General features: G+C 49.3%; 5 protein-coding genes across 5 annotated transcripts; 3 read left to right on the forward strand and 2 right to left on the reverse strand.

Annotated features, from left to right (window-relative positions):
- Positions 1-2,611: 2,611 nt before the first annotated feature.
- BGZ61DRAFT_459197 (uncharacterized protein) lies at positions 2,612-3,345 on the forward strand. The gene is made up of 2 exons (XM_046246866.1): positions 2,612-2,875; positions 2,940-3,345. The coding sequence occupies exon 2, from the start codon at positions 2,951-2,953 to the stop codon at positions 3,293-3,295; it is 345 nt and encodes a 114-aa protein (XP_046099345.1). The 5' UTR covers positions 2,612-2,875; positions 2,940-2,950; the 3' UTR covers positions 3,296-3,345.
- A 1,433-nt stretch (positions 3,346-4,778) lies between these two features.
- BGZ61DRAFT_459199 (killer toxin) lies at positions 4,779-5,667 on the forward strand. The gene is made up of 2 exons (XM_046246867.1): positions 4,779-4,836; positions 4,886-5,667. The coding sequence occupies exon 2, from the start codon at positions 4,887-4,889 to the stop codon at positions 5,280-5,282; it is 396 nt and encodes a 131-aa protein (XP_046099346.1). The 5' UTR covers positions 4,779-4,836; position 4,886; the 3' UTR covers positions 5,283-5,667.
- Positions 5,668-6,015: 348 nt separating this feature from the next.
- BGZ61DRAFT_497522 (non-ribosomal peptide synthetase) lies at positions 6,016-14,915 on the reverse strand (the record flags this gene model as incomplete). Its single annotated transcript, XM_046251172.1, has 3 exons — positions 6,016-8,874; positions 8,929-14,658; positions 14,712-14,915. The coding sequence occupies 3 exons, from the start codon at positions 14,913-14,915 to the stop codon at positions 6,016-6,018; spliced, it is 8,793 nt and encodes a 2,930-aa protein (XP_046099347.1).
- Positions 14,916-16,467: 1,552 nt separating this feature from the next.
- Positions 16,468-21,461, forward strand: BGZ61DRAFT_556225 (P-loop containing nucleoside triphosphate hydrolase protein; the record flags this gene model as incomplete). Its single annotated transcript, XM_046255650.1, has 14 exons — positions 16,468-16,609; positions 16,666-16,748; positions 16,805-17,333; positions 17,390-17,616; positions 17,664-17,943; positions 18,009-18,173; positions 18,299-19,053; positions 19,104-19,285; positions 19,318-19,596; positions 19,636-19,767; positions 19,814-19,885; positions 19,935-19,985; positions 20,040-20,760; positions 20,862-21,461. 14 exons carry the CDS (start codon positions 16,468-16,470, stop codon positions 21,459-21,461), a joined length of 4,218 nt encoding a protein of 1,405 aa, XP_046099348.1.
- On the reverse strand, positions 21,442-23,550 carry BGZ61DRAFT_459200 (PAP2 superfamily-domain-containing protein). The gene is made up of 3 exons (XM_046246868.1): positions 23,027-23,550; positions 22,392-22,963; positions 21,442-22,337 (listed from the first exon to the last, which is right to left on the reverse strand). Exons 1-3 carry the CDS (start codon positions 23,102-23,104, stop codon positions 21,773-21,775), a joined length of 1,215 nt encoding a protein of 404 aa, XP_046099349.1. The 5' UTR covers positions 23,105-23,550; the 3' UTR covers positions 21,442-21,772.
- Positions 23,551-23,720: the final 170 nt, after the last annotated feature.

Raw genomic sequence — 23,720 nt, forward strand, 5'->3', positions numbered from 1 at the left:
CGTGAACTTGCTAGGATATCTCATGATGCGCTAGCCCTTATCTCTATCCTTGTAATACCAAGAACTTTTGAGCCTACCGCTGGAGGCAGCGACATCATCTTCTATCCAGTATAAGGCTTTTCGATATTCTTCTAAATAAAACTTCGCAATGCCAAAGTGTTACGGCTTGGTTCACCGTAGGCTCCTATAAACAGCTGTAAGCAACTCTTTAATTACTACAATAGCGATCATGGCCCAATCTTTTGCCCTATGATGCAGTATTTAGGTGCAATCATCATATAAGTCGGACCACCCATTAGCTGACCGACCCCTTACCTGACCGCCCCACTTACATAACAACTAAAATCGCAATTCAACTTCACTTATAGATAAAATAGCAACTAAAAGACCTAATTGGTCCATTTCAACTGATTTTTAATAAACTAACTAATTAAATTTCTAAATATCAAAAAATCAACCAATAAGAACAAAGAAAAAACGAGCTATTCTGAATCTTCAACCTCAGGCGTTTTTATTCGCCTTCTTGCCCTCTTAACATTCCGGATATCTTGAAATAGCCTATTTGGGTCTTTATAAACCCGTCCTCTTTTCCTAGCCTTTGACTGGCTTGAATTTTGATCTTGGACTTTGATTTTTTCTTCTAATTGGGCAATTTGGAACTGGAGCCTATTAAATCCCTTGCTAATAGTCCGCAACAGCTGTCTTGTAGTTGGGCTAGCTAGCATTTCCTTCTTATGAGAACGGACCAATAAAGCAATGTCTTTCGAATTGCTAGGGGTTGTAAAAGGGATAATTTCAGACCTCTGATTCGTTTTTGGAGAAATAGAAGCTTCTGATTGGACCGTAATTGTATCATTAGGGTTGTGAATAACGAATTTACTACCCATTAGCTTTGACATGTTAATTGGCCACAACCCAGCTCCTCTCCAACCTAATAAGGCATTTTTAGTAGTAAGAGCCTTCTTTCTTGCCTCAAAATAGCAAGTAAGAAAGTCTTCCTTCCTAGTTGGGCCAATATCAGTGAGGGGATTGGCTAGTGTTAAGGCGGCCCGATATGTAGCTTTAAGTAGCCCAAAGACTGATATATCAAGAGGCTGAAGAACGTGGCTTGTGTGAGGCGGCAAATAGAGTAAATGGACCCTATTGGTCACACAAATACGCATAAAATCAGGCGTTATATGTGATCCATGCCCATCTAGGATGAGGAGCCTCTTCTCATTAGTCCGGGCTGGCTTAGAGCCTGGAAGGAAGACTTCCTGCAGCCAAGCAAGGCCAATTTCGTCATTAGTCCAGCCCTTTTTAGATGATGTAAATTTCCAATTGGTCAGAAAGTCTAATTCCTCTGGAAATTATTGGTGTTGGACGTATTTGCCTTTAAAGACGACTAATGGGTCAAGGTACCTTCCCGTTGCGGAAATAGCCTCAAGAATGGTTATCCAATTAAGGTCATGTAGCTGTTTCTTAATTGTCGATTGGAGCTCTGATTGGCCAACTACAAGCCCGTTGGTTCCGAGCCCTTGGAAGACTCCAGTTTCGTCAAAATTCCAACGGTTGCGTGGAGGGATCGATTTGACCCCTGGTTGGTCCAATAGGTCATAGAACCCACGAATAGCAGCTGGATTTGCTCCATTTATCCTTTTCCGGTCAATTCCCTTTCCTTTGAGTATTTTTATTTGCTGGTTGCGGCGTAGGAAGCCAGTCATCCAGTGCTTTCCGAGTTGTCGGTTGACGCCACTTTCGCCCAACAAGGAAGTTGCCAACTTCCGGATCTGGCTATGAGTCAATGCCATTCCGAGCTTATCTTGTAAGATGAGCCAATCACAGAGCTGGTCTTCCTGGTTCTTAGAAAGCACCTGACGCCATTCGTGGGCTTCGTTGCGGCTTGGCACGCCATTGAGCTTGGTCCGTAGGGTTGAATAAGGAACAACGCGCTCATTGGCTGCTTTTCGCATTGATAGACCATTTTTCACATCCTGAATGGCTAGTTGGAGGTCTTCTTCGGTGTATTTAGGCATGAAAATAACGAAAATAAGGTTAAATTGACCAATTGAGTGTTATTGAAGGAAGAAACGCGTGTGGCTAGAGGCGCGTTGTGGTTGACGCGTTGTAAGTGGGGCGGTCAGGTAAGGGGTCGGTCAGCTAATGGGTGGTCCGACTTAACGTCTATCATTCCAAAGAGGGCCCAAAGCGCCGAGTCGAAACGTTTATTGTAGTCCCGACGATAGGCCGACCTATTTGAACAGAGTCATGGGCCATCAAGTATATATTAGTGCGTTGATCGACATCACTTCCTTGTATAAAACTACAGCCTGGGGTTGTTCGGCACAATAAGGCACAGTCGCACAACCACTCAGCCCTGACATAGACCCACACGTCTACGGGGCGATGCCCAGAACAAAGAGACAATATTATTAAAGTGGAATACATTAAAGAACCCTGCTGGAAGTCCTGAGAGTTATGCAATAAACTCCACATATCTCGTATATGCAGATTCTCGTATACGCAGGTGGCCTGCTCCACCCTAGAGCCTGCAATATGCGCACTCTTCCATCTAGTTATGTAACAACCTATTCCAGGCTGGTATGGGCTTTTTTACTTGTCAAACGAACGGCTTTGTCAGAAAAAGCTGCATTACTCCTATGTGTTAGAAGTTTTTGTCACTACTTACCTAAACCTTTGTCAATATTACACGCCTACTTTTTATTCCCAATTATTTAGGGCGTGAAAAGGAGTCCTTCGAGGCTCAAAGGATATATAACTGTTGATATCTCGCCCTCTCATCAAAATTGAATCAGAAAACCAGCACTCTTTCCCCAAGCTCATACTCAGTAAAGAAGTCTTCACCACGATACCAGCCAATCTTCCAGTACTATCTGTAAGTCAATACACTAGTCACTCAACACCTTTTCACTCCGCGCTAACAACTCGCCGATGTATAGCACGCTTCAAGATGCATTTCTCGACTGCCTCCGTGTTCGCTGCATTGATCTCTGCCGCTGCCGCTGCCAAGCAGATGCAGATCAACTACTACAGTGACACCAAGTGCAAGTCTTACACTGGCCAGGTTGATGTCACTTGGGCTCAAAGTGTTTCCGCGGGCAAGAGCAACTGTTACAATTACCATTACGGCACGGCTATGAACCTCGCAGAGTGCCAAGCGGGGGGCTGCTTGTGCAACCTTTACAAAGGAAAGAATTGCAATGACTACATGGATCAGATGCGGTACGGAGACGAATTTGGTTGCCGACCTTGGGCTAACCAGGTCCAATCTTTTGCATGCTACTATGGTGCTTGAAGTGTATTAGACTGGGTGGTAATAATACAATAGTGAGGCAGTCTGCCATATGTCCCCGAGAATGTGATTTTTCATCTAAAGCTAAGAAGCTTTTATTTTATCCTGAAGCCTCTTATAAAAGAAACAATAGCGATTCTACACAAGAATGCTTTATTAAAGGCCGAGGTCTAAAACCTTTAGCAGGCAAATGAGATGCCAAGCTAGCGCCAGAGAGTAGGAGGAACCAGAATACAGAGAAGAAGGGTGACGATAGTAGATGAAGGAGGGTAAGTGATTGATCGAGTGGATGTTCATATGCAAGGAGTAATGAAAACGTCGCGAGGTAGTGGTTAAGGAAGGCTGGCTCGACCAGGGAAAGGCGCTATGAATGATGCGGCAAGACCGACCATAACGTAAGAACATATCAGATAGTTGTTACAATATCCACAGAAAACCATAGTCACTAATTCTGTTCATACCACGCTTTGTTGTTTCTATGATATCTACTATTGGAAGCGGTCAAGAAAGTGTGGCGAATACTTGGATGCAGTGCATGTTTATCATGCATGTTATGGAGCCGCAAAGCTCAGCAGACCCACAATAGCCGGGAGGTCGGAAATTGGGGTCGTATACTCACATGCAGGCCTTTATATAAGCGTATTGTCATCATTGTCTATCCAATTATACTTTCTGCTGAATGCCCTTCTAACTTGCCACCTTCTATTTTATGAACCTTCCAGTAATGGAAAAATGGATCCTACAGGAGAAATTACTCAAACTCAAGGAACTTTTGTGATTACAAAATATAGTGCCGCCGAGGCGATTAAATGCGGGCCTTTACATAAGCACATTGTAATCATCATCTATCCAATCATACTCTCTATCCAATGCCCTTCTCAGTTAACACCTTCCATTTTGATAAACCTTCCAGATAGAATATTGGGTCCCGCAGGATGCATTAGGTACTCAAACAAAAGGAACCTTTGTGATTCCAGAACACGGCGCCGCCGAGGTGCTGCGGCTCTCTCTTAACTTTGTCACTGTTAACTGATTGTGGATTATTCGATGCCTAAATTGCAGCACTCTGTAAATTCAAGTTGGATAAATTTTGATGATATCATAAGAGCATCTTTAAACCTGTCATTACTAAAACTCTTAGCATGGCATAAACTCCGTATACCCTAGTCTTTGCAGTCTTGAACTTTTCTCTCTTCCCTTCTGTTGAGATGATGATACCGTAGTACAAGGTCACTGTTATTATCGGCCTGCAATGTCATGATCCATAGAGATCAATTGTTCGTGAAGACCTGCCTTTACGGAGTGTAGGATGTGATGAAAAAGGCTAAGGTCGGTCGTTCTGCGGCAAGTTTGCTAATCCCGGAGGACAGTTCGTATATGCACTCTCAGCTTAACTCCACCATAATGGATTATATCCTATTTTTGCCTCTGGCTGTCACATATAAAGGGTCTGTCTCGACGAACTCACTTTTCCTCGTCTCATCCACTTCACTCTTCTCATTCAACTCAGCCACTTCACAGTCATCTACTTCCAGAAACACCAGGTCAATATGAGTCTTGTCATCCACATCGGCATTGCTAACACTGATGTAGAATGCAAATCACCACGATTATCGCCACTGCCATCCTGGCTGCGGGAGAGGTAGCTGCTGGCATTAACTGCAACGGCAGCGGCAACTGCGGCACAAGCGGTGCTTGGCTTACCGATATAATCAGCATGGCCAATTATATCGACCTAGGTCGCTGGTATCAGAATGGGGAGCATATTGTATGTGCTGCCAACCTCTGTGCATTCCTGCAAAACACTGGTGGCATGCCTGGTTCAAAGATCAGTGAGCTCCTCTGGGATCTGAAGGATCACGGTTGCGCGAGATGCGGCAGTATTCCGGTCTTTTTTCCGAGCGGTGACAACAGTGACAGCAGCCACGGCATTCTCACTGTTAATTATGTCACCAAGCCTAAGTGCAACTGGGGTGCTTGCCCAAAATAAAGTGGACGGGGTAGTTTAAGTGTTGTCACGGGCGGTCAGGGACTCTGGGGCTGGCGGGGAGCTCTTAGGGGATAAAAAGGGGAGATTAGAGCCATCACAGTGGAAGGGCATCGTGTTTTTTTTTCATCAGGGATTCTTCCTAGAAGTCAAAGAGGCCGGAAGGGCTCGAGACAGCTAGAAAGTCTATTAATTTGTTGCCTTTATTTTCGAGAGACTTATTTGAGTCTATTTTAACCGACGCTATAATCCTTATCTAACCTCCGTCTTCAACATCCCTTAGATATCGGGCTGCCGGAGGCCATATTGAAGACTTGCCAACAGACCTTTTGCGACCGACCCGATATTCTATCTCATTAGAAGCTTCCCTATCAGAAGACATGAGCCTCAGATGAATCCGACCTTATGCGCGTAGTCTAGTGCAGCTTCGGGATAACCATCCAAGACGCCTGTGCGACGACTTTCTGTGCATCTCCCCTAGTAAGGCCTAGAAAATAATATCAGTCTATAGGATCTTTTATAATAGTAGAGGATTTATCGGGGTGGAACAGGCGCTGGAGATGGAAATAAGAGCCCCAACTCTGCCGAGCAAATGGTGTCCCCAAGCGGTACAGGGACGTGTTGGGGAGGTCAAATCTTCGCCATTAACATAGTAATTGCCATCCATTATATATCAATAGATGTAATTCCGACAGTCACCTTTCAAAGTATGCCGTCTACCTCTCATAGCCATCATTTAGGAAACAACAACCTTGCATGCAAGATCGCGGAGCACAGGGCTCTTGAAGATCTCTCGAACCGTGAGGCAATATCCCTTCTGCCGTGCTATCCCAACCAAACGCATTGCACGGATAGAGTCTCCCCCAATGCGGAAGAAGCTACTATCTCTGGTGATCGTGTCCGGATCCATACTGAGAGCGTCTGCCCACAAACCTTGCATTGCTCGCTCCATTTCTGACTGAGGCGGCAGTCCTTCGCCATCTGACTGGGCAAGTGCCGCAATGTCGCCGGTAGTGAGGGAAGATCCGATCTGTCGAAGACGGCGACGATCTATCTTTCCTGTTGCTGTCATTGGGACGGTCTGAATGGGAATGTACAGCTTTGGGATCATATATGGTGGCAGCAAGGCTGCGAGCCGTTCCGCTGTCCCTGACGTTGCTTGCCGCACCATGCGAGCATGATCTTCCTCGCTCAATGAGTCTCCTGTCCCACTGACGGCTACAAATGCCGCTAGGACAACACTCTTATTTCCGTGGAGTTGGACGGGTTCGGCGACAATTCGCACAGTTGACTTCCCCTCAGGCGCGTCGATAACTTGTCGGACATGTTGCTCAACCTCTCCTAGCTCAACCCGCTGGCCATGGATCTTGACCTGCCTGTCTTTTCGTCCAATAAAGAGAAGTGATCCGTCTTCCGTATATTGAACGAGGTCTCCGGTGCGATACAACCGACCGTGGCGGCCATGCTGTGTACTAGGAAGCCCGCGTAGTAACCATTGCGGATTTTCAATGAAGGAAGCTGAGGTCAACGTGGACCCAGAAATATATCCTTGACCAACAAGTGGCCCCTCAAGCCAGAGTTCTCCAATGGCCCCAATTGCTGCCAACTGTTCAGGGTTGTCAGCTTCAACCACCCAGGTACAGAGCCCAGCACCATAACCAAGGCCGCCCCCGTTCGTTTCAGACAGCTCGGTAATCATGCTTGTAGGTGTGCACTCTGCAGGACCGTAGGCGCTTTTGACCTGAGCATCATCTCCCGCCAGTCTTCGATCCGTTGCGAGGACAATTTCGCCACCTAAAATAAGCGTTGATAAGCTTGAAAGTGCTGTCTTGGGCTCGATATGGCTAGCAACTGATGGAGTGAGGTCCATCATTGTGATGCTGTACTTTTCGATACACGCTGAAATATCATTCTCTCGTTCCGCAGCGGATGGTACGCAGAGAGTGCCGCCTGCAGTGAGTGTATTAAGTAGATTCGACCACGCAACATCGAAGGCGTAAGAGGAAAAGTCCAATACTCGAGAGGTTTTCGTGAATCCGAGCTCGTCTCTCTGGTAGGATATGGCACTGCAGAAGTTCCCATGTGATATAATGGCACCTTTGGGCTCTCCCGTGCTGCCTGAAGTAAATATGGCGTATAGAGAGTCTGAGGACGTAACGGTTGGGAGTTCGGAATGCTGATCCGAGATCCTGGCTGGGAGTTGATCAGGACCCACGACAAGAACGTCGTCGGTGCCCAGACGACGAACCAAAGCCTCATTTCCAACCGAACTTAAGATCACTCGCGCGTGTACTTGAGTAGTTATCGCACGTAGACGCTCCTCTAGCTGCGTCGAGGTGTCTACCGCCACCGATGTGGCACCAGCCATCATGACGGCAATTGCGGCGACTGGCATCCACATGGACTTTTCGAAGCAAAGGGGGACAATCGCTCCCCTCCCAATGCCCTTTTCGATAAGTACATGTGCGAGGTTCGTGGAAAGATTGTTGAGTTGTCCATATGTCAAGTCGCCATCCCACGCGTGGATGGCGAGGGCTGATGGCTGTTCTAATACTCGCGCCGTGATCAGGCCGTGCACACAAGCGTCTACCGGCTCTGGGACTGTCTTGTTCCACTTCCAAATGTCGTTCAGGTCTCTGTTGCTTGCTACAGTAACGTCTCTGATAGCTTTCGTCTCTGTACCAAGTTGAGACAATTGATCGAGAACGTGCTGGAATTGATGACCGAGGCGTGTGGCATGTCGTTCTCCAACCACATTCGAGTCGAACTTGATGCAGACGATGAGTTCGTCAGCTTGCAAATTACACACAAGTACTAGTGCATTTGAATTGAAGCGTTCATAGCTCTTGTGCTCGTTGCTGATCAACACGGGTTCTTCTGCTTCGATGTCGCTGGAAGGTTTAGTGACTATGTGTAGAAGCGTTTGGAAGTCACACGCCAAAGCTGCCTCATTGCTTATAAGACGGATTCTTTGCAAGCCGGTGTGAATAAACGGAGCCATCTCCGCATTCTGATTATCCACTGATTGAAGCAATTTCTTGACGCTGCTATCCCAATCCAGCGGCACGCAGAGTGGCACCACAGTCTGCTGGTCTGAAACGGTTGCCCCGAAGACGGCCTCGTTAGAACTCAGCATCCGAGCTGCCACAATTGCCCATGAGGCTTTGATAATCGTAGATGGCTCAAACTCGCTGGCTGACCAATTTAAACCCCGTCGACTGAGGGTTATTTCGTCATCAGGTCGAGGGTGATGTATGTTCGACTTCGGAGAGGGAAAATGGCATCCTTGGATCTTTGAGAACATCTTTTCCCAGAAGTTTGCGGTGGAAGCCTCGTCTATCCCAACAATGCTTGCAAAGAACCCATCGAAAAGGGACACTGGAGCGACTCCAATATCGAACCCGGGCTCCTCTCTCAATGTATTTCCCAAGTGGTCCGCACATTGCTGAGTGCCAGCTACCAGGAGATAATCGATCGCTTTTGCCAAGACGGTACAGACTTCTTGACCCAGTTGTCGAGTAACATGTGGCTCCCGAAATTCCACTACAATGTCTATGTCGACTTTGCCTAGAGTAGCGCTAAGGCTCAAGTCGTACTAACATTTATCAATATTGCCGCATCACAAAGGGCAAATCAACAGTTCACATACCTCGTGAAGGTCTTCTGCGATATGAGACTCAAATGAAAGCGAATGTTTCTCTTTCGCAATGGGGTGATCGGCGTCTCGAATCGACACAGACGTGTTGAATAACCGCCGGCCGGAATGGCCAATTCCATGCTGGATTTCTGCCAAAGAGATGTGCCGAATTGCTAAAAGCTTGATTGAATTCTGGAATGCTGTCTCAAGCACCTGCCGTGCTGGAGCACGGAGGTCGATGCGACTGATCAGTAGGTTGGCGAGAGGACCGACCATAGTCTCAATCCCATCCACCAGGGCGTCTCTCTCGGAAGCCAAGTATCCGAAGCAGACGTCGCGCATCCCGGTGAAATGAGCGAGAACCATAGCCCAAGAGACCTGTATAAAGACAGAGCGAGTGATGCCGATTCTCTTGCAAAAGTCCGTCACACCCGACAACATCTTCGCCGGGATAGAAACATCGCTGTAACTATCACATCTCAGAGGGTTATGTGGGCTAGACAAAGGAATCTCACAAGACTCGATCCCATCCAGGAAATTTGTCCATGACGCGATTCGCTCAGCCTTTGGTACATTGTTGATGTACTCAATCATCTTGCTGAATGGTGGAGCAGCCGGCATGTTGCAATCGTCGTATGCTGCCGTAATACCTTGTACCAAAATGGATATCGAAGCTGCATCAATAAGAGCATGGCTAATATCCAGTCTGCATGAAACTTCGCCATTGCTTGATTGACATATAGTAAAGGCGTGCTCGGGTTCAGAAGCGGTGAATGTCGGCCTCTCCACGCTCATCAACTCGAGGGTCGGGTTGTGTTCTGGAGTCATATGCATTACACGAATGTTCGATTTTCGAAGCACAATCTGAATGAATCCGTTGCCCTCGGGATGCAGGCCAAATACCGTAGACAGAATAGTGTGCCGGCTCACCACTGTCCGCCAAGCCCCTTCAAGTCGATAGGGATCAACCATGGTTGTTCCAGATGTCATGCACCGCCAGACTGAATAAGTTCCGTAAGAGGCTGACCCCTTTTCAGAGCTTAGGAGAATGCCCTCTTGAAGCGGGGAGCAGGGATACATGTCGATGATAGCATCCGAATTGACCCCAATGGAGGGCAACTGGTCCTTCAGCAGCACATCTAACCCGTTATATGATATAGGGAGGAGGGGCAGGTCGCTCAATGTGAAACTGGCAGGCGCATGCAAAAGATCTTTGGTGACGGACCTCACAGTTTGAGCGAAGGTCTCATACCATAGCTTCAACCGATCCTGATATCTCATGTCCTCGTGGACCATGAAAGAGACAGCCAGCAGCCCGTCCTCAATATCGGCATTAACCTCGATCAAGCTTAGTCGTCTTGCCAATGGTGAGACTTCCACTAGATCGCAGGGCTCTTCGTCCATGTACTGAAGTCGCTTGAACATACTCTTGTCGCTTTCCATCTGCTGATATCGTCCAGTAAAGTTGAAGACTAGCTCGGTAGTTTCATGCCCGCGAAAGTGCTCACGTCCGGATTCGCTCAGGTACCGACAGGCAAAATACGGTCGACCGTTACCTGGAACCTTCCGTCTCGTGTCTTTGGCAAGTCTGATAGCGTCGATAACTGAACAGCCAGGTTGGATAGTAATTGGAAGGGGGTGAATGGTAGTGAACCATCCAACCGTTGCTGAGATATCCAGGGGTAGATCATCAGATTGCTCCCTCCCGTGCCCTTCAACCCAAACAACAGGGGTAACACGCTCTGGGAACGTGGCGGTAAAGGCATGGACCATGGCTCCAAGCAAAATATCCACTGGCTCAGTCCTCAAACTGTCATTGCTGGCGCCAAAGAGATGGTTCGTCACCTCGTGGTCAAACACTTCCGTGTATGTCTCGCAGCTACCGAATGTGTTTTTACTGAAGTCCAGCCCCCAGAAGTCCAGTTGGGGTTCTGAAATCGCGTAGGGAAGCACGGCGAGAGGGGAGGCGTTTCGAGTTATTTTATCCTGTCGCTTACACCATGTTTGGAATGATGTGGTTGGTTGAGAACGCAGTTCGCCAAATCTCAGGTATTCCTCGATGTCGTTCCAGATGATCCGCCATGATACTAGATCAACAACCAGGTGATGTGCCGAAAGAACAAGTATCTGACCGCCTGGAACATGACCAAAGTCACAAGCAAAAACAGGGCCGTCCCGGATATCCAGATGTTCTTGCCGCCACTGTGCTGCCTGGACAAGTTGAGAGCGGTTCGATACAATGTGCTCCGTAAACCCGAAGGAATACTCGTCATCCAAAGCCAATTTTTGTCTCCATAGTCCACTATCGGGGCCTTTCTGGAAGCGCGCTCGAAGCATGGAATGCCGGCTGACAAGTGCTCCGAGTGCCGCGTTGAGAGCAGCTCTCGATATCTCTTCGCTTAGTTCCAAGACAAAACTCTGGTTGAAATGGTTGAGCCCATCTGAATAGGCGTCAAAGAACATTTTTTGTATTGGCGAGAGGTCAAAGGCCTGGGTCGTCTCGTCCTGTGTCTCGAGCTGGTCCTCTTCAGCGGACGTATTTTGCGAGGTGAGTCTGCAACATGTCGCCAGTTTCCGAATGGTTCCAGCCTGGAGAACATCGCTGACGGTTATGGCGATGTTGTGCAGCCGGCATCGTGATACAACCTGCATCGCTGAGATGGAATCGCCTCCGATTCTGGTAAACGCCTTGTTGACGGACACCTCCTCGGCCGAGAGGTTGAGAACAGACATCCACACCTGTTGAAGGATCAATTCCACGTCGGTCAAATCTTCTGCCTTCTTATCCGTGTTGGAGACATCACGATAATGAAGCCATACTGGTGCGCCCATAGTGCGAAGCTGCCGGCGGTCTGTCTTTCCCGTGGCTGTTACGGGGATTCTCTGGACTGGGATGAATGATGTTGGCACCATGTATGCCGGCAACACACTTGCCAGTCGATCTGCCAATCCTGCTGTGACCTGTTGAATTGCGATGCTCTGCATCTTTTCCGTCACATCGACTCCCACAAAGTCGAGGGCAATGAAGGCCAACAGGACCGCACTCTGTACCCCTTGTGGCTGAATTGTCTCAGCAACCCCATGAACGTTGGCAATGGTGCTGCCCTCGGCCTTTTCAATTGCTTGATGAACGTGATGCTCAACCTCTCCCAACTCGACACGTTGACCTCTGATCTTCACCTGCGTGTCTTTGCGCCCGACGAAGACGAGTGACCCATCTTCCAAGTATTGCACCATATCTCCAGTGCGATAGACGCGTCCGCGACGTCCTGGAAAGCCTGAAGCACCGCGAAGTAGCCATTTTGGGTCTTGTAAAAAGGCTTCTGCTGTCTTCTCGGGCTCATTGAGATACCCTGGCCCCAGAAGGGGACCTTCCAGCCACAACTCTCCCACGGCTCCAAGCGGTGCCAACAGTTCTGGGTTATTGGGTTCTACCACCCAGGTGCAAACGCCAGCTCCATGGCCAATGCGAGTATTGCCTGAATTCACTTCTGCAAATGTACTCGTTGGTGTACATTCGGCAGGGCCATACACGTTCATGATTTGCGTCGTATTGCCGGCAATGCTGGCGTCACTGCTGAGGACTGCCTCGCCTCCCAAGATCAGTGTAGAGAGTCTAGAGAGTGCCACAGGACCCAGGGACCGCGCAACAGATGGTGTCAAATCCACTACTGTTACGCCGTATCTTTCGAGACACCCGGCCAAGTCATTTTCGCGCTCCATTGACGAGGGAATACAGAGACACCCGCCGGAAGTAAGTGTAAAGAGTAGGGTATACCACGCTGCGTCAAAGGCAAATGACGCAAATTCGAAAACCCTTGAAGTGTCGAGGAATCCCAAAGCCTTCTGCTGATGGGTAATGGCGGTGCAGAAGTTCCTGTGGGATATCATAGCCCCTTTTGGTGTACCAGAGCTACCTGAGGTGGAAGCGACATAAAGGAGGCTCGACGGACTCACAGCCGGCAACGTAAGCTCCGGACTCTTGAAGCAGTCCTGATTTGGCCCTACTATCATTACTTCCACTGCGTTGTGGCCGAGCCTTTGGACCAGACCATTGCTTTGCATTGATGACAGGATTAATGGAGAATCTGCCATGGCAGACATTAAACGCAGTCTCTGTTCGGGCTGATTGACATCCATTGCCACCGAGGCTCCGCCAGCCTTCATGACTGCAAGGATAGCAACTGGCATCCACACGGACTTTTCAAAAAAGAGTGGTACTACAGTCCCTGCCACTCCTTTATAGACAAGGTGGTGAGCTAACTTCGTCGACAGATGATCCAGCTCTGTGTAGGTCAAGCTGCCGTCCCACGAGCATACCGCTGGCGCTGAAGGGTGCTCGCATACTTGTTGTGTAATCAAATCATGGACACAACGCTCTGTAGGCTTCGGCACTGAGGCGTTCCATGCCCAGATTTTACCCAGACCCCATGGAATTTGAGTCTCTGCGACTACAAGCCCCAGTTTGTCTTTGCCTCGCGCGGCAGCAGCAAGTTGAATGAGGATAGCTTCCAAGTTTTTGATCAGGTGCTCCATGTGATCATGTCCGATTATGCTCGAGTCGAAGCCAAATCGAATATGGACTCCATCCTGTTCGAGCTGACACTCAACTACTATGGCGTAGGTACTGAAACCTTGCGACCGAGAGGCATTTGGGCCTTGCTCTGGTTCGCTCACGAACAGACCTCCAGAGGATTCCCCAGTCTGGTCTTCTGGCTGGACCACTAAAAGAGATTGAAAGTCGCATGCCACAGCTGCAGCCTCACTCATACGAGCGATTAGATTCAACCCTGTTTGCTCAAACGGGATCATCTCTGCCGCCTGGCGTTGTATAATCTCTAGCAGATGGTCGACGCTGTTGTCCAGGTCGAGAATCACTCGGACCGGAACCGTAGCAATAGTTGGACCCGCCATGCTTTCAATATCAGCAACTGCGGCTTGTCGACCAGTGACAGTGACTCCAAGCAGGGCCTCAGTAGAGCCAGCACTCTGTGCCACGACTATAGCCCACGCGGCCCTGAGTACTGTCGACGCCGTAAAGTCCCGATGTCCCAACTCGAGGTTTGACACGGTCACGCTCATGTGTCGATCTGGCCGGGGGTGGTATCCAGATTTTGGCAAAGGGAAGTGGGATCCATTCAAATCCGCGAACTGAGTCTGCCAAAACATTTTTGTTGCCGTCTCATCCATATCAGCAATGTATTTGATGAAAGGGGCGATGGATTGCAGCTCTTTCGTGCTTTGGTTGTAATAGGCGCCTTCGACTTGGTTTAGTAGCAGCGGAATTGACCATCCGTCGTAGAGAGCGTGATGTATTTCCCATAAGAAGTATCGATGTTCCCGTTGGCCGTCATCGCAAACAACAAATCTCGTCAGAGGCGTGCCTAAATTCATGGCAGGCCCGCTCTGAGTATCCTCTTGCTGGTACCCATTAATATCGGTGGCAAATTCCCATGAAACCCCTTCTTCGATGACAACCTGCACCAGACCTTGCCGCGGAAGGCTTATGATTCGCGTCCGCAAGATAGGGTTCTCCGCTACAACCTGATCCCAAGCACGACGCAGCTTTTCTATATCAACTTCTTCTCGGATTTGGAAGACGTTCGTTGACACATAGTCTCTTGCCCGTCTGGTGGTCAGGGCTAGCAACCCTCCCTGAAGCGGTGTGCATGGCAGTACATCGACAACTTGCGACTCTTGAACGCTACATGAGCGAGCAGCGTAGGTTCGCACCTCGCGTTCCTCGAGGCCAGATTTCAAAGTGAAAATGGTTCAATAGCCGGTTTAGCTGAGACGTGATTCGGGTTGGCTGAGCCTGAGAGGTCGAGGAGTAGAGGATTTTGGAAGACGTCTTTGACTGTGAAGAACAATCCATGTGAAGGGCCTTCTCTACAAAGCTTCATAGCTTTGATAACATCGCCTCCAATGTGAAAGAAGTTGTCTTCAGTGCTGATATCGCATGGGCTCTTGTTAAGCACCTGTGCCCAGAGGACTCGCATGCAGTCCTCCGTTTCAATTTGTCGTGGTGTTTCCCGAGTTGTTAATGAAACTTCGACAGACTGAATGATTTGCTCATCTGTCCTTCCGCAGGATTTCACCGAGGCAATCTGTGAACCCTCGGCGTCAAAGTAGTTTTCGACTTTGTGCTGCAATCCGTTCAAATCGACTTCTCGCTGTTCAGATTGCTGACGCTGCATCTTGGACACATCATCGCAGGAACAGGAAGCCGGGTCTGACGGACTTTTCCAAACCCCTTCTTTGGTCAAGCAGTACAGATTTGTCACTGTGGGTTCGACTTCGATGAGTTTGGCAGCCTGGATTGCACCAAAATTCACATGGTCTGCTTCTTCTTTTGGAAGGCCATGGTTGTCATTTCGGATATCACTGGGATCGTGCATCTGCTGATGTCTCATAACGTCTCTGAGATTCTTGGTCTGTTGGATTTCTGGGTATGAGAACAAAATTTCTTATGGTTATGTGCTGAAGGTAGGCCGTGAACTGAAACAACAGGTGACTGTTGACGATATGTTCGTTCCAGTCAAGCAGCGACGAGAAGGTTGAGCTGTGATCATGGTAGCTACGAAATGATCGATCGTAGGGGCAGTTTAATAGACTCACCTTCGTCACATAGATAGGTATGTCTCACCATAGTAGAGTGTTCACATAGGATGATGACGACATTTGCTAGTACATCTTAGCACTAAAATGGTAATTTCATTTGTCTCAAGTTGTTTCGCACTACAATGTTGCACCGTCAAAATGCCATTTCATTTGTGGCTTGTACAGAGCTGAGATATAATATCTTGCTTGGTGTGATCGTACGCCGCCAAAGAGCCGAGACTCAGCTTGCACACGGATTGGTTGATCCCGTAGGCTAATAGGATCTCCCAGAGACATATCGGTCCTCTCTCGGTCCACATTAATAAGAAATCTCAGTTCTGTGGACCTCTCATCTAGAACCTTATTAATTTCTTACACAATGAACAGTTTTTATTGGATATCTGGGCGATCTTGAATCATGCAGTAGCACATCATTTCGGTAAAGTGCTAAAGCGAAGCGCGCTTTCGCCGACTCACATTGAGGTGATGGGGCACAAGATCTGAGACTACGGACACAGTTCAATTTACCAAAGACCTGTGTATTATTAAGGGTGAAACTCACCAGACAGCAGCCGAATTTTGCTCCGAATCGTAGAGAATTTATGTCCACTGTTTCGCTCGAGGCGCCCTTTTGGCGGTTCGCCTAATCCTAATCCTGAGTTTGTCTCACAAGCAATCTGGCTCGTATCCCGTCACCGAGTAATACGGAATGACAGCAGCTTGTATCTCACTACAACTAAGACTTGCTGTCTATTCCTTGTGGTCAGATGATACTTGTTTCAGCTTTGGAGGACAGCTCGGCTATAGCTCGCTACGCCGCCAGATCTCACTCCCTTTCCCAGCCGGGACAACAGCTCTCAGTCACGCATTACAGCGTTCCGACGACTTGGACTTTTTCTCACATCACTCAGACTTGGAAAAATTTGTTAGCGTACACTTTTCCTCCTAACCATGCGAGATGATGGCACTGGGTGCTCTATGGGCGTCGAGGATGCCTTTGGCCCAACAGTTGTTGGCGCCTGCGCTGGGGGATTTGATTTCACGCTCCTCTTCGAAGAGGGCATTCTCACCCTCCTACCACTGGGTATTGCTCGTTAGTCTCACATGGAGAAGACTGACGTTTTCCAATCGTTGCTAAAAAATTATTAGTTGCATGGGCATCAATTCGATTACTGGCACTTCGCGCCGAAACTGCTAAAGTCTTGCCGTCATGGCTCCTGGCTTTCAAGATGGTACTGCACTCCCGTTTGTTGATGTTTCTTGTTTCTTGTTTTAGCTAACATAAAAGGTTCTGTTTGCCACCTACGTGATCCTACACATTTCCCTTTTGGTAGTGTGGCTAGTTCATGACATTACAACTACCAGGCTTACCATAGCATCCATTGTCATGACAATAGTTGGTTATACTCTGCTCACGATCACGTCGTATCTTAACCATTTGCGTTCGATCCGCCCATCCACCATGCTGTGCGTATATTTAGGCACATCGAGCCTTCTAGATCTCGCCCGCGTCCGCACCCTCTTCATCATCCCAGAGAGTCAGACGGTTGCTCCAATCTTTCTCGCCGGCTTCTTGACGAAGCTTCTGATGTTCTCTTTAGAGCTAAGAGAGAAACGACGTCTTCTTTGCATCGAATGGAAAAACGCATCCCCTGAAGAAACTAGTGGTGTTATCAACAGGGCACTCTTCATCTGGTTAAATCATATCTTCCTCAAGGGATTCCGAACAATTCTAAGTATTGATACCCTGACCATTTTGGATGAAGAGATACTCTCGGCTTCAAAACCGACTAAACTAGCAAGCCGCTGGGCAGGAGGTACTACCACCATTTTACCGTTTGCATCAACCGACCTCTACTAACATGTCTCTTAGCCAACAAATCTAGCAAGCATGCACTTCTTGGAACATTCCTTGCGCATTACAAATGGGAAATTCTGGCTGGAGTTCTACCAAGAGTAGCCTACACTGGGTTCAGCTTTTCGCAGCCATTTCTAGTGGAGAGAGTCCTCACATTTACCGAGGAGCCAAGAGATCCAAGTACAAGAAGCACTGCCTATGGACTGATAGGCGCGTATGCCATCGTTTATATTGGGCTCTCTGTTCGTCAATACTACAGCCCGAAAGCTCTGAACTAACGACCTGTCAGCTATCCTACGCAGTATATCAACACAAGACCTATCGTTTACTTACATTGTTTCGTGGTAGTTTGATAACTCTGATATTTGGCAAAACCCTAAAGATTGACGCTACAGTCACAGAAGATGCTGAAGCAATCACTTTGATGAGTGCAGATATCGACCGTATTGGTTCCAGTATGACTCTTATCCATGAACTCTACGGAGCTGTCATAGATACAGCATTGGCCATTTGGCTTTTGTATCGGCTCATCGGGCTAGCCTTGGTGGCCCCAATTGTTTGGATCATACGTATGACGTTCATTCCTCCTTAGGCTGCGTTTCCGGAGCTCTAGTATAAATGCTGACATTCCCAGTCTCGCTGATTATAGGGGTTCCTCTCGCGGTCGCTGCAGGCAATGCTCAAATTCCGTGGCTGGAAGCAATAGAGGAGCGCCTCGCTGCAACCTCGAAAGCGTTGTGCGCAGTGAAAGCAATAAAAATGACAGGTTTGTCCGAGATTGTGTCGTCAAAGATTGCAAGTCTGAGGATTTCCGAAATTTGAGCTTCACGCAGGCATCGGATCTTAACCATATTTGTATTTGTGACAAGTACGTTTATAACATCAGCTATCGACACCACTATGGAGCTAATATTTGATGTGCAGATTTCACCTCTTCGGCGTTGGCCCCGGTCTGGGGTTTTACAACGTACATCCTTCTCGCGAGATCAAACGACTCAGGAACCTTGACACAAGCCGTCGCATTTTCAGCATTGAGTCTATTCGAACTGCTGAACGAGCCATTGGGGTTCATGATAGATGGTTTTGAACAAGTCCAGACGGTGATAAACTCTTTCAACCGCATTCAAGAATACTTGGAGTCTAGTGAACGCGAAGAATATCGATCCTCGTCCAAGACAGAGGCTCTGTCCTCCAACCCTATCTTTTCAAACCTCGAAGTAAGCGAGAAGAAGCCTACTGATGAATGCGCACCAACTCAATCGAACTGCCACTATGCTGTTACTATGCACGATGCTTCGGCCGCGTATGCTTCAGAAGATGGGAATATTCTTAAGCACCTCAACCTTCAAATCCCTCACGGCCAGATCACCATGATTGTCGGCCCTGTCGGCTCTGGCAAGACTACACTCCTGAAGCTCTTGCTAGGGGAGATGCCAGTAACCGCGGGCCGCATTTCCACCAGCTTTTCAACCGCAGCATACTGTCCTCAGTCACCTTGGATTACGTGGGGTACCATCCAGAACAACATAGTGGGCATGTCTACGTGGGATGAGGCTTGGTACGACAGTGTCGTGCGTGCATGCGCTCTCCCTGCGGACATTCTGGAGCTGGGCAATGGTGATCAGACCAATGCGGGCACTCGCGGGTCTCGACTAAGTGGTGGACAGCAGATGCGAGTTGTGAGTACTGGACACGAAAGGCTGCGGAGATTATGTCCTAACATATTCAGTCACTTGCCCGGGCTCTCTATTCCAGGAATCCTGTCATGGTGCTCGACGATGTCCTCGCTGGACTCGATCGGGCTACAGAAAAATACATCATTGAAGCACTCTTCGGATCTACGGGATTATTTAGGAAGTTAAATTGCACTGTCATTCTATCTACGAGCTCAGGTAACCGTTTGTCGCCATTGTGTTTGACAGACGCTAATTCCACAAAGCCAGCATTCTGAAATTTGCTCACAACATCATCGTCCTCAATGATCAAGGCGAGATATCCGAACAGGGCACTTTGGAAAGTATCTCAGTCGCCGGCTTGGAGTATCAAAGCCTCGAGCGCTCCTGTCCAGGTGCAACGCCCCGGCCGGAGATGGGCCTCCCCGAGGAGGTGTTGCAGGAGCTTGAGCAGCTTGAAACCCCAGACCCAGAATCTCGCCGGCTGGCGGACTATTTCAGTGTACTTCGTCGCCTGTGCCGGGCTTGTGGTTGGCGTCACCTTTCCATGTGAGTTGTCTCTTCTCAAACGAGCAAGGGCCTGCTAAGTCCTGTAGCTCTTTGGGTCCAATGGTGGACCAACGCGAACGAGAAACACCCCAGCGATCGCCTTGGGTACTGGCTGGGCGTCTATGGAGGGCTCGCGCTCATTACAGTCCTGAGCTGCGCTTTGGCGGATAGGTAAGTGGAGGTATCTCCATCTTTATCCAGGAACTAACAGAGGAAGCATTTTCAATATGAGAGTACTGCCCAGGACCGCAAGAAGGTTCCACGAACTATTGTTAAACACCACTATGAGGTGTGCATATACGTATAATTCGCACCTTGTAGCTGCTAATGCATCACAGAGCGAAAACTTCGTTTCTCACATCTGTTGACGCTGGCACCACGCTTAATAGGTTCGCCATCCTCTATTCACCCTTGGACTATCCACTGACTAAATTATCATCAAGGTTTAGCCAAGACCTGGAATTAATCGACAACGACCTCCCCATGTCGATTGACCAAACCATCTTCCAGTTTTTCTCCGTCATCGTCTCCGCCGTTTTCGTCTTCATGGGCTCGGGCTACGTAGCCGCCGCCATCCCGTTCTGCATTCTCGCCGTCGTCTTGATCCAGTTTTACTATCTGCGAACATCTAGACAACTCCGTCTTCTAGACATCGAGGCCAAAGCACCGCTCTTTTCGCACTTTTTGGACACCAATAACGGCCTGACGTGTATCCGAGCCTACGGATGGACGCAAAGCTACTTGGAACGGCACTATGAAGCTTTGAACGCTTCGCAGAAGCCGTACTACCTGTTGTGGTGCATACAGAGATGGCTTACCCTTGTTCTTGACCTTTTGAATGCCGGAGTTGCTATCCTGCTAGTATCAGTCGCTTGCACCACGCAAACTGGCTCCACGGGATTTCTAGGTGTGGCCCTCTTCAACATTGTCACATTTGGATCGACCCTCCAGAATCTCGTCAGCCAGTGGACTCGTCTAGAGACAGCACTTGGGGCGATTGGCAGGACGCGATGGTATGTTTCAAATGTCAAGGACGAGAATCTTCCCGACGAGGGTGGTGAAGCTCCCCAGGGTTGGCCAGTTCATGGCACGATTACGTTCAAGGCGGTTTCGGCTTCATATGATTCTTCAGTCGAGCCGGTTCTGAAAGACATCAGCCTCAATGTCACCGAGGGAGAGAAGATTGCAATTTGCGGTCGAACGGGCAGGTAACGCTTGGTGATGCTGTCTAACCTTAACAACGCTGATCCATTTCCAGCGGCAAGTCGTCTCTTATATCTACATTGGCCCATCTATTAGAAATCACCTCCGGCACGATTTCCATCGACGACATCGACATCAGTACAATTCCACGAGAAGAAGTACGCAAGCGTCTCAACACCCTCCCGCAAGAACCATTCTTTTTGCACGGCAGCGTGCGCGAAAACGTTGATCCCCGAGAGATAGCTAGTGACGAAGACATCGTGGACGCGTTACGTGCTGTGGGCATATGGGAGTTGTTCGAATCGAGCGGTGGACTCGACGGCCAAGTCAATGAAGAGAAATTGTCGCATGGGCAGCGGCAGCTATTCTGTCTCGCCCGCGCCATCGTCAACCCCGCAAGGATCCTAATTATAGACGAGGCGACGAGTAGTATTGACTCAGATACCGACATGCTTATTCAACGCGTGCTCCGAGTCAGGTTCCAGAGTCGGACAGTCATTGCGGTTGCACACAAGCTGGATACCGTACTCGACTTCGATCGGGTCATTGTCCTGGACAAGGGAAGAATAGTTGAGGTGGGAAATCCGCAAGAGCTACTAACCATGCCAGAGTCGGCATTCTACGCGTTACATCACAGTGTTAGCCAAGTGGTGGGTAAATAGATGTAATGCGCATTGAAGACCAGTGTCCTGGATTCGACGGACCAGCAGGGCATCATCTGAAATAATACATTGTCTCCATCTAGAAGTACATGAACAGCCTTCTCCAGGAAGCCGGGAGCTCCAGTTCCTCGACCGATGATCCTTCACTCGTATAAGAATTAAATCAATTTTACTTTATACAGCCTCTATTAGAAGAGATATCCCCCACTCTATAATGTGAAGACCTTACGGTCTGTAGTGATTAAGCCTACGTCCCCATGGGACTTCGTTGTTGTTTGGTCATTTGGACGCCCTCATTCATTCGTGAAACTTTACCATGCGCGATTGCCGGTGGTAGGAATTGGTTTGTCCAACTTGACACTCCAGAGGAAGAGATCCTCCAACGGCAACAAATTCAGCAAGAAGCCGTTGCACAACCAAGCCATGCCCACAACACCCATAGCCGCCACGGCGTCGAGCCAGTAGTGGTTGGCCGTAGACACGATGATGGTCAGGACGAACATGGGGTACACGAAGCTCAAAACGGCGAAGAAGATCTGGCGGAGCTTGGACATGCGCTTCTCGCGGGGGGCGAGACGGCGACGGAAGATGCCGGAGTGGTATAATAGCACGGTGCCGATGCAGAACGAGTAGCCGAAGTGCAGCGAGGGGAATGCAGCGAGCTGGTTGAAGAATTTGTTGGTGGCGTAGATGGACTCGGCGTCTTCGCGGCGGACGGTATCGAAGAAGCCGTACTTCTCGGGGAGGAGGCGAGGAGGCATGCATGGGTAGGTTGTGAAGGTGACGAAGCTCAAGAGGTTGGTGAGACTCATCATGCGGCGAGCTGCAGCGAATTGGTCGCTGGTGGGCGCGGCGTAGTAGTACCAGGCAAGGAAGCTAAAGACGGTCAAGGTTAGACGTGTTTGGCGGGCTGGAGAGGGGCCTGTTTACCTGACAGTCACAGGGATGTGAATAAGAGAGTAGGCCCGGTTGAGAATAGTCAACATGGTTTGGTGGTCAGTCCTGAACCACATCTGGACATCGACCTCTCGCAGCGGGAAGAAGAAGCGGAAAGGACTCTCGTGCTCGAACCAGAGAACAGCAATGCCGTGGTTCTCGGCCGTCTTCCAAACACCATCGGTGGCGAAGATCAGCTCGCTGGCCTGCTTGATGCCGACGTAGAAGAGCAAGTTGACGGCCCAGTAGAACATCTCAACCAGGAAGGGAAACTTTTGTATGAAGCGGCTGTGCCAGTAGTTGGCGAAGCGTGAAGTATCGGGGGTCGTGACGACGGTGCCGCAGCAGCTGCGCTTCTTGGAAGGACGGGCTGTGTTTGCGGCCGAGCCCAGGAGGGGCGAGGGTCGATCATGATCGTCGTCGAAGCCGTCGTCTAATGAATCCTCGTCGCGCGGCTCGAGCTTGGTGTGGCCGAGTAGGCCTTGGTCCTGGTCCGGCTGGGGAGCGAGGGGATAGCCACGGAGGCGGTTCACGTAGCAGGAGAAAATCATGATGCCGACGATGATCTAAGGAGCGGCCAGTCAGTATATCACGGTGCTGGAGACATGGCGAGCGGGAGGAAGACGTACGACAGGCTCGACGGAGGCGTGATGGGTAAACTGAGCCTCCCCCAATCCCGGCTGGGCCGGTTGAGCTGGTTCGGCCATGATTCGAGTCTCGCGGGAGTGATTCTAGGTCCTCAGCATGTCTCGACTGCAGTGGTGGGAGAGATGCAGCGATAGGAGAGCTGCAGCGGCGTGGGAAAGGAGATGTTGACGATGGAGGACGAGAAGGAGAGTGTCGATGGAGGAAAAAACACAGCACCGGCAGTTCGCGATGGCTCGACCAAGAGATGAACGAGCATCCGGAGTTCCGGTAGAGAAGAAGAGCGGGACCAGCCGATAAGAGAGCGGTCTAACCCAGTTGAGGGCTATCGCACGCGATGTGATGGGATGAATACGTGTAGAAACGGCTGTTGGAGAGACTAGAGAGGAGACTCTGTAATTAGAGTCTGTGTGTGTCCGTGTCCGTGTATCTTCTGTCCGCGCACTCCGTATTCTCTCCGTACGTACTGTGCGTAGAGTGTCTACACTCTCCATACACACTGTCCGACAGTCCACGGAATAAACTCGTCCTCCGCAGCGATAAACTCCTCCTCCGCAGCATCGTCAGGGGGCTGTGGACACCACAATGCAAGGCCTCATTAGCTGAAATTACTCTGAGTCAGCAGTGGACACGTAAGCCCCTGAATCTACGCGCCATGCCCAATGGAAGGCTGCATCC

The sequence above is a fragment of the Ilyonectria robusta genome (genome assembly GCF_021365365.1).
Source record: "Ilyonectria robusta strain PMI_751 chromosome Unknown BGZ61scaffold_22, whole genome shotgun sequence".
Classification (NCBI taxonomy): Eukaryota; Fungi; Ascomycota; class Sordariomycetes; order Hypocreales; family Nectriaceae; genus Ilyonectria; species Ilyonectria robusta.

Coding starts and splice junctions, on each gene's coding strand:
- BGZ61DRAFT_459197 (XM_046246866.1), top strand. CDS start 2,951: ATGCATTTCTCGACTGCCTCCGTGTTCGCTGCATTGATCTCTGCCGCT.
- BGZ61DRAFT_459199 (XM_046246867.1), top strand. CDS start 4,887: ATGCAAATCACCACGATTATCGCCACTGCCATCCTGGCTGCGGGAGAG.
- BGZ61DRAFT_459200 (XM_046246868.1), bottom strand. CDS start 23,104: ATGGCCGAACCAGCTCAACCGGCCCAGCCGGGATTGGGGGAGGCTCAG. Junction 22,964..23,026: donor ACGCCTCCGTCGAGCCTGTC/GTACGTCTTCCT, acceptor GCCGCTCCTTAG/ATCATCGTCGGCATCATGAT. Junction 22,338..22,391: donor CACATCCCTGTGACTGTCAG/GTAAACAGGCCC, acceptor GACCGTCTTTAG/CTTCCTTGCCTGGTACTACT.